The 10,010-nt window shown below is 39.3% G+C and overlaps 1 protein-coding gene across 1 annotated transcript; it reads left to right on the top strand.

The window, feature by feature from the left end:
* Positions 1 to 4,453: 4,453 nt before the first annotated feature.
* On the top strand, positions 4,454 to 7,633 carry LOC135093231 (probable E3 ubiquitin-protein ligase HERC4). The gene is made up of 6 exons (XM_063992223.1): positions 4,454 to 4,586; positions 5,497 to 5,649; positions 5,731 to 5,895; positions 6,239 to 6,345; positions 6,777 to 6,971; positions 7,480 to 7,633. The coding sequence occupies exons 3-6, from the start codon at positions 5,823 to 5,825 to the stop codon at positions 7,588 to 7,590; spliced, it is 486 nt and encodes a 161-aa protein (XP_063848293.1). The 5' UTR covers positions 4,454 to 4,586; positions 5,497 to 5,649; positions 5,731 to 5,822; the 3' UTR covers positions 7,591 to 7,633.
* The last annotated feature ends 2,377 nt before the right edge of the window (positions 7,634 to 10,010 follow it).

Genomic DNA, 10,010 nt, shown 5'->3' with positions numbered 1-10,010 from the left:
CTGAATGAGGTTTTGAACCATCAGTTGCCAGTAAATCTGTAGTAATGTATCTGTATTTATTTACATATATAGTGTTATTTATTTATTAATTTCCAATTATATCTACCCATGTTAAAGCTGTGTAATTCCCTTATTAGTAACAATGGATGAAAAATTGCAAAGACAATAGTAATATTATAGTGTCAACTACAAAACAATGAGGAAAACCTTATAAAGGAAATGGGACTGCATACACAAGAAAAAGGAGAGAAAGGAGACTTAGTTAAACTATGCAAGTTGATGAACAAATTAAAAGAATTATATGAGATCTACTTTTGTGAGTACAAGGGGCAGCAAGATATTTTAGAGAACCAAGAAAAATCATGAAAGGGTAGATGCTTAAATAACATTAAATACTACAGCCTCCTTCATAGAATGAGGTGAAGCCTGATAATTATAACACAAAAACATGACCACTGTAACTACGTATATATATACACATGCACAGTGGAACCTCGGTTATTGAATGTCTCCCTTTCTGAACAACTTGGTTTTCAAACAAAAATTTTAACTCATAATTGCTTCGGTTGCTGTACCATAATTCAGTTTTTGTGCATGAGCTCAGCCTGCACACACATGCAGCCAAGGAGTCACTTCCCTGGGTATAGCGTGTGTTATACACAACTAACCTCTCTGACAGGTTACTATGGAAACTCTTATTCTATATAAGTAGGCCAGGGTGTATGGCTGGTAATGACTCACTTAAGGCAACTGACCCATCTAACTCTTATCCTGCTTTAGTCTCCATATGGTTGCTCCATCTTAGAGCTGGGTAGTGACTGACTGTGGGAAAGTGCACCATGCTCTCTCTCTCTGCTGCTACAGGGAGAGAGTACAAGGAAGGGGGGGTGCGTGGCAACATGCATACATATGTACACCTGCCCACCACTCTGTTCCCTGCACTGTCTTTGCAGGAACAAAACACTTCTGAAAATTCTAATGATCAAACTAGGGGGGTTAGATGAATACTGATTACTTTATTGTCAAGAGCAATTCTTCTACTAAATACTGAATGAGACTCAAATTGAATGGATAAGGGGAAGTAAGGAAATTTACATGGGGAATATGAGTGACTGCGCAGATATTATCTTAGGAGCTTGAGGCTACGTATCCAGGATGCGTCTAAGTCTCGTCCCTTGCCTGTCTCTCTTCTCATCTCTTTAGAGCTCTCCCCCTCTTTCATTATTCTTTTCTCATTCGTTCTTACTACTTTCTTCATTTTATATCATATCTCACTGCACACAACAATATATATATATATATATATATATATATATATATATATATATATATATATATATATATATATATATATATATATATATATATATATATATATGTGTGTGTGTGTGTGTGTGTGTCTAAATAACAGTGCTTAGAAAATTTTTGGTTGAAAGAAGAAATATTGCTTGTAGAAATAACCCAACACTATAGTGATATGATAGTTTGACACTTTCTTGTCAGAAGAATGACTCAAAATAAGCAAAAAAAAATAATGATAATTAATGAATTAAATTAAATTAAATATTAAGATCAATGATGATGATAATAATAATGAAATTTTAAAAAGTGTGGTCCAGGGTTTATTGTCTTTGAACATAATAGAGAACGTAGTGTGTATGTTGATAATAATAATAATAATAATAATAATAATAATAGTAATAATAATAATAATAATCTATAATGTTAAGAGCACTTGGTCATCTGTGTGTCACTTGTTTCACAGCAAGGAGGTCAAATTTTATGATAAAACTGTAATAACATCTAATATGAATTATCAATAGCTCATACTGAAAAATACTACATGATGTAAAGGTTTTATGTTTCTCAAAAGTTGTCAGGTAAAAAGTGTAGCTTTTGAGGCAGAGAGGGATTGGCAAACAGATTTTGTGTGAGGCTGTGCCTTTCTTGCTCTAAACTGTATATTTTGTGTGAGCACTGCTAATTGAGCAGCTTAGTCTTTGCTATTTTTCTTCAAGGTATTTCATGTAACATTGCTGCTTATGGGTGCTCAGTAGTAGCAGTAGTAATAATGTGAATAGCTCAATATACTGAATTAGTAATCATTAGACATAGTTTATTATTGAGTGTAATAATCTGCCTTAATTTTGTCTCATGTATGTGTTGGTGTGCAGTGTTGCTCAAGTGATATACAACTACCTGTGAAAAAAAAAAAAACCCTTTTCTTCAGTTGACAAAAATTTGATCCTGACTGTGATATTTCTTGCTTAGGAATGTGATCATCTTATTACCCTTGTTATATTTAAAAGCATGTCTTATTGGATGAAAATAAAATTATTAACAAGTGCATTTTTCTTACACATTACAGCATTCAGTTCAAGGATATTCAAATTGTCACTGGAAATGTGTGTATATCCAACCTTTGTCATGACCAACTGAACTTGTATCTCTGTTCCTTTTAAAAAAAAATATCGTTTTCTCACTATAAGCAAGATATAATAACAAAAAAAAAAAAAAATAAATCAAAGTATATTTTCAGCACACGTATTATAGTTAACACCTTGGAGGCTTGAATGCTTTTCCTTAAATTTATCTTTAGTTGTTTGTTCCATGGCTTTCACACTTATTAATTAATTAATTTATTAATTAATTAATTTATTTATTTATTTTCTACTCTGCTTTCTTCCTCATATATAAGGGCAATTGCCATGCCCTGCCTTGGATCATCATGGGAACAGAAATTTTCTGAAGGCAACCCATACAAGACTTTTACCAGGAATTGAGTGTCCTGTCTTGACACTCGCTGAAACATGAGCAGTGTTGTTGGTGAAGAATATCCATTTCAGGAAAATTTTAACCCTCAAGGCATGTCCACACTAACAGGCAGTGCTTGCTGGGGCAAACACTTGTTACCATAACCCATTCCAATAAACAAGCTGGGAGGGTGAGTAGCAGGCATGGTTTAAGAACATCAGGAGGCATGTGACCTTGAAGGGTGAGAAAAGCATACTAAAAAGCTTGAGTGGAAAAGGGGTGAATGAAATTGCTCAGGAGGCCAAAGCAATGTAGAGACAGTGAGGGAATGGTCCTGTTGCAGGGAAGGGGAAACAGCCTCAGGGATGTCAGCCAGGCCCAGACAAGAGAAAAGGCATTAAGGTGTGTGAAAGAGTCAAAGAGGGAGAAGAAAAGGGTACTGGTAGCTGTGGTGGTGGTGCTGAGGAGACCAAGGAAGAGCTGAGGATCTGAGGAAATGAGGTAGAAAACAAATGGAAGGATCCAGGAAGAGATCATAAATCTGAAAGTGAAAACCTGCAAGGATAGAGAAGACTATGGAGTAAGCTTTCTCAACTTGGATAATGTGCTTCCCCAGCAGGAATTCGGAAAGGGATGGTATACGCCTTAACTGACAGGAGAAAGAGTTATGTGTGGCAAATTCCTTGAATTTATCAGGGTGACAGAGAAAATGTACAAGATCATAATATAGCAGGCAAGAGAGAGGACACAGTGACTACAGAATGAAAAAGAACACATGGGAACAGGTGTCCGCCGAGCACAGCAGCAATATGTCTTAGCTATACTATTTTATTTCGTTTTGTTTCATTATTTTCTTTTCAGGTTGGAGTCACTCAGCTGGTATTGGAGGAGGTGTCAGGCAATGATTTTATTTTTCATGATTTTAATAAAGTATTACTCTTTATTGTGTTCCATTACGAAATCTCGCTCCCAGGTTTATATAGGACGTGGCACATCCACAAAAACTAGTCCTCCACCTCTACTAAAAGACATAATTTTGCAATACCCTTAATAGTTTAGACTTGTTCTACATTTACAAATTATTCATGAACATTTTTGCTAATAGTCTCGTGTACTTCTGCATTCTAACACTGTGTATTAATAAATTTTGGATTTAAAAATTAACAAGGGATTTTTCTCAAAATGCGTAATATTATCAGTTCTCGCATATTTTCCCTTAACCTAAAGTGTTTTGTGATTGGGATTTTTCATGTGAAGCACCCAGGAGAACCCGGGAACATGGTTATTTTCCAGTTGCTTTGTAAATCAAGGCATATTACTCTGCACCATCTCCAAATATCAACAAGTAATTCAACGATTTGTGGTTTACAATTTCATTTAATTTTCTTCTTCTAAAGTTTTACTGATTACAAAAGTAAACACAAAACAGGTGGAGATGACTCAGAACATCTAAATTTATGGAAGCTGTTTTAGCTATAGATGAGATATAGAGTTTCCAGGACAGACCGAGGATGTTCAGTGTAGAAAAAGGGGGCATTTGAGTGTCACTGAAGAGGCCTAAAACTAACCAATTTTTCTCTCTCTCTCTCTCTCTCTCTCTCTCTCTCTCTCTCTCTCTCTCTCTCTCTCTCTCTCTCTCTCTCTCTCTCTCTCTCTCTCTCTCTCTCTCTCTCTCTCTCTCTCTCTCTCTCTCTCTCTCTCTCTCTCTCTCTCTCTCTCTCTCTCTCAGTGACACCCCAGTGTTGGTGCCGAATTTGGCCTCTTATTCTGAACCAATTCGGTATGTGGCACTTGGGGAGAGCCACACAGCGGCACTTGACTCTTTAGGGAAGGTACATATGTGTTTATGTGTGTGTGTGTGTGTGTGTGTATTTTTTTTTTGTCAGGTATTTCTGTTCCTTCCTTCATTTGTTCTATTTTTTCCTTGTTCTTGTTCTCATTTTTCTTCTTCACTGTTTAGATGTTGAGCAGGTGATGTGTTGCAGCTCCCTGGCTCGTCGAAAACCTGAATATTTCAATTTCCGAGCCACTGTGTAACCTCCAGCACCTCACTGCTTCACCCTTAGGGAGAACACACAGCCTTCCCTGCCCCCATCACCTTAAAATATAGCCCATTACAGTAGGAGGGTTTGTGTCACAGCTTAACTAGTGCACTAAGGCAGGTAGGCTGGAGTTTCTGGGATTTTCAGGGTCTGTGCAAATTTCACCCTCTTTTTCATCAGCTTTATAATAAATTTTTTGTGTGCCATCCTGTGCAAATCTATTTTTCACCAGCTTTATGAGAAGGAATTTGGTTGCCAGTCCATGCTCCTGTAGCCACCCTTGGATGATTCATTCTGAGACCTTCTTACACAACTTCCTTTCACTCTTGAGGTCACCAGTTGTTAGTTGGGTGGTTCCCTCGGCCTCCCAGACTGGTTTTGTCAGAGGTGTGGTGTCTAGAGCGAGTCTGAGTGGGTGCCAGACAGTGAATGGTGTTTTCGTCACCCCTGTTTGGCTTGAAGTGTCTTTTGCTGGCATTTTCAGCCTCTTGTGCCAAAATTCTAGTCTTTTTTTTCATTGGTGAGGTTGTCTGGAGTAGTGTAGATACTGAGCAGATAGATGGGAAGGCTAGGAAAGGAGAGAGGATGACTAGGGTGTTGTGGAATGGTTAGGATGTAGTGGAGATGTTGGGCTGAAGTGTATTTGGTAGCTAACCTTATCTAACCTAACCTAACCTAACCTAACGTCACTATTCCTCAGCTGTGGACCTTTGGGTATGGACGCTGTGGGCAGCTTGGTCATGGCACGACAGATAACTGCCCCATTCCTCGCACTGTGCTTGACCTGTGTGGCTCAGAGGTTGGCCAGGTCGCCTGTGGGAGAGGTCATACCCTGGTCTACATCCCCTCGCAGGTAAGAGCGAGAGAGAGAGAGAGAGAGAGAGGGAAAGGGAGACCTAATTTAACCTGACCTGACTTGACCTCTCTCCCACAGGGCCACGTGTATGCATTTGGCCAGGGGCTCTCAGGGCAGCTGGGCACCAAGACTCCACACAGCAGGGAATTACCTCAAGTGGTAGTGTGCCCATGGCTGTCCCCAGGGGGTGCCAGCCTGCTAGACTATGCAGAGGAGGACAGCCCCAGTGTGTGTTTGAGGCAGGTGAGGTAGTGGTGGTGGTAGTGGAGGAAGTGGAGGTGGAGGAAGATGATTTGAATAGGAGGAGAAGGAGGAGGAACAGTGTTTGGGATTTGTAGGAGGAAGAGGAGGAGGAGGAAGAGTGTTTGGGATTTGTAGGAGGAGGAGGAGGAGGAAGAATGTTTGATTATGAGGAGGAGGAGGAAGAAAAAAGATAATCTATTTATATAACTTAGCAAAAGAAGAAGATAATTCACAACAATTCTCTCTCTCTCTCTCTCTCTCTCTCTCTCTCTCTCTCTCTCTCTCTCTCTCTCTCTCTCTCTCTCTCTCTCTCTCTCTCTCTCTCTCTCTCTCTCTCACACAGAATCCTGGCTTGCCTCTCTTCCAAGGGACTTTATACTAAGACTGGTTACTGTGTACAAGAATATGGTGGTACAGATCCTGAATTCAGCTCACCAATCTAGCTCTGAGGTAAGAGAGAGAGAGAGAGAGAGAGAGAGAGAGAGAGAGAGAGAGAGTTGGTTTGTAAGAGTGTGCATTGAGAGTGTGTGTGTGTGTTTTGAGTGTAAGAGAGAGAGAGAGAAGTATAATTGTCTGTGTACTACTACTACTACTACTGCTGCTACTACTACTACTACTACTACTACTACTACTACTACTACTACTACTACTACTACTACTACTACTACCATTCTCTTCCTCATTCTCTTTCTCTTCCTTCTCCTCCTTCTCCTCTTCCTCTTCTTTTACTACTACTACTACTACTACTACTACAACTACAACAACTATTACAACAATTCTTATCTACAACAATACCACCACATCACTTACAACCACTCAGACCACCACCACTACCACAACCAGATCTTAACCAAACCTAACCTAACCTAACCACACCACAGAGAGACCGGCGTGCCCTCGTGTCTTCCCTGCGGCTGTTGTCCCTGGTCCACGGTCTGAACTTCCAAGCCGGCTGCCGAGTGGGGCGGTTGAACTACGACGACTTTTACATCCCAGAAATTGCAGAGAAAATTGATATTAGGAATGATTACTTGAACTGGATGAACAGCAGGCTTCACCCGATGTCCAGGAGGGAGGTGGGTGTGTGTGTGTGGGGGTGTGGGGGTGTTTGAAGGTGGGTGAGTGATTTTGGGGTGTTTGGGTGTGTTTTGGGGTGTTTAGATGTGTTTTTGGTGTGTTTTTGGGGTGTCTGGGTGTGTTTTTGGGGTGTTTGGGAGATGGGTGACCATGTTTGGGGGTGTTTGTGTGTATATTGGGGGTGTTTGTGAATGGGTGACTGTGTTTGGGGGAGCTTTCAATGTTGAACACTTAAAAACATCCTTTAAAATTGACAATTCCTTTAATTTTAACTGAGAGACCCTTAGAAACACCCTTTAAAAATTGAAAACCCTTTATTTATTCTCTTAAGCCCTTAAAAAACACCCTTTAAAAGACACCAAACCTTTAAATAGCCTCATAAACCCTTAAAATCACCCTTCTACCTTTTATTTATCCCCTTAAACCCTTAAATACACCCTTTAACTCTTCATTTATCCCTTCAACCCTTAAAAACAACTTTAACTAATCCAATCCCTTACATTACAGAGTCCAATCCTGTTCTGTGAGTATCCATTCTTGTTCGACCCTCAGGCCAAGACGCTGCTGCTCAGGTGTGACGCCACTCGTCAGGTGAGGACGAGGTGCAGGACAAATTAGGTTTGGTTTACATATGTTTATTTGTTTATTTGTATATATATATTTTTTTTGTGTGTGTTTTTCAAGGATTCGTCAGCATTAAAGGCTGTTTGGAAGTGTTTTTTTCAAGATTTGTCAGTTTAAAAGGGCATTTGGAAGTGTTTTTTAAGATTTGTCAGTTAAAAAGGATGTTTTGAGGTTTTTTTTAAGATTTGTCAGTTTAAAAGGGTGTTTGGAAGTGTTTTTTTAAGATTTGTCAGTTAAAAAGGATGTTTGGAAGTTTTTTTAAGACTTGTCAGTTTATAAGGGTGTTTGGAAGTGTTTTTTTAAGATTTGTCAGTTTAAAAGGGTGTTTGGAAGTGTTTTTTAAGATTTGTCAGTTTAAAAGAGCAGTTGGAAGTGTTTTTTTAAGATTTGTCAGTTTAAAAGGGTGTTTGGAAGTGTTTTTTTAAGATTTGTCAGTTTAAAAGGGTGTTTGGAGATGTTTTTAAAGGGTTAAGTAAATTTTTAAAGGACCTTCCAATTGATTCATTAAAGGATGCATAAATTTTAAAGGCTGCTTCACACTTTGATGTCCCAGACTGTACACCACTGAAGCACTGGCACAGGTGGGGACAGACTGACAAACTGTGAGGTGTTTAATGAGGGTGGTTTAGACTGGCATAGGGTCAGAATTTGTATATGCCTATTAAAACACTGATTAGGCCTATGTGTTATAAGAAAAGGTTATTTTGGCCTGTGTCTTGCCAGGAAAAAGTGGACTAGGCCTATGAGAGGAAACTAGCATATTTTTTTACTGCACCGACCATCACACACAAAAGAATAGGCCTAAAATTGCCCAGCTTTGTGTTTCCTAGGGACTCAAAATTAGTAGATTTATTGAAGAATGTAAAATATTAAATAAAGCTGCAAGAATTTCTTAGGCCTAACACAGTAGTCACTCCTCACTCACAAATGCAAGAGGCCTAACCTAATTCTCTCTCTCTCTCTCTCATCTCTCTCTCTCTCTCTCTCTCTCTCTCTCTCTCTCTCTCTCTCTCAGGCACTCAAGTTGATAATCCAAAGCACAGCGTCTTATCTTTCTTAATTTTTATCAGGTTCTAGTAGAAATTATGTACGTTTTTATGTTTCTGGGTAAAAAAGAAAAAAATCTATCTTCCCTGTTTATTCTGTAATTCATTTAACTACAGCAGAACAAGAACAACATGCTAAAACATTCCGGTTGCGTTGCGAGAAGTTTTGTGGAGCAGAGTTGTGAAATATTGTCTGCTGCTGAATTACTGACGTGTCCTTAAGCTTCACTTATATTGTAATAGCACGTTTTTCTTGATTTCTGTCCTGGTGTTCTAGAGTGTATGGTGTCTTATATAGGGAACAGTGAGAAAGGACCTTCACTCCTCTCCCTGTGTCTTATATAGGGAGCAGTGAGAAAGGACCTTCACTCCTCTCCCTGTGGTTCAGTGGCTGATGTCTCTTCTTATTTTTTTTCTTCTCCCTCGTCACTCGGTCAAGGAAACAGAGTCGCCCCCTTTAAAAGATAAAATCCCTCTGTAACCTGGCTTTGGTCTGTATGACATCAAATCGCTCCACTCCCTCCCTTATCCACTCTTTAAATTCCCTTATACTCTTTACCCAATCTTAATAACCCTAGGAACACTTCAGCAATATAATATCTTAAGAGTCTTCTGTGGAATCAACTCAGACAGGTTTGAATTACTTGAATCGCGCTGACACACCTTCTCCTCACACTCCGTCTCTTAAACGTCCTTTAAATTCCCCTATACTCTTTACCCAAGCTTACTAACCCCACAGATACTTTCTTACTACAATATCTTAAGTCTAATACGTAATCATATCAGAGGCTGGAATTGTTTGAATTTCGCGCGAAAACATCCGCTCTTCAAACCATCTAAATTGTGTTATACTACTTATCCAAGCCTACTAACCCTAGGAACACTTCAGAACTACAATATCTTAATAGTATAGTGCGGAATCATGCCTTTACACGCTTCAGTTACGCTCTAATAAACTCCTTTCAATAGCGAGAAAATATGAGCTGCCAAGTGAATGGCATCCACCATCACCATGACAACGGTTCGTGAATAGCCAATCCCAGCCCGCCATTTCATCCGGGACCTCAAGATGACCACACTGATACAATATAGTTTAATTTCCAGCCAAGATCAGAGTTAACCGAGACATATATGGTGGATAAAAAGCTCTTAAAAATATGGGTGTTCCGAGGAAAGTATACCACTAGGGAATGTGGGTTACATTAGTAATGGAGGAATATTTTGACAGCAGACGAAACTAAAGGTACAGTTACTAGTTAGTGTTTTTGTGTGTTTGTTTATGTGTGTGTCGTGGAGGAGTGATCTGTGCCTGTCCATGTGGCTGTATGATGAACCAGGCGTGAGTATTCAGCATTTGACCAAACACAC

The sequence above is a fragment of the Scylla paramamosain genome, chromosome 42, assembly GCF_035594125.1.
Source record: "Scylla paramamosain isolate STU-SP2022 chromosome 42, ASM3559412v1, whole genome shotgun sequence".
NCBI classification, from domain to species: Eukaryota; Metazoa; Arthropoda; class Malacostraca; order Decapoda; family Portunidae; genus Scylla; species Scylla paramamosain.
This window is presented reverse-complemented; position numbering and strand designations above follow the sequence as displayed.

Coding starts and splice junctions, on each gene's coding strand:
- LOC135093231 (XM_063992223.1), top strand. CDS start 5,823: ATGGCTGTCCCCAGGGGGTGCCAGCCTGCTAGACTATGCAGAGGAGGA. Junction 6,346..6,776: donor CTCACCAATCTAGCTCTGAG/GTAAGAGAGAGA, acceptor ACCACACCACAG/AGAGACCGGCGTGCCCTCGT. Junction 6,972..7,479: donor ACCCGATGTCCAGGAGGGAG/GTGGGTGTGTGT, acceptor CTTACATTACAG/AGTCCAATCCTGTTCTGTGA.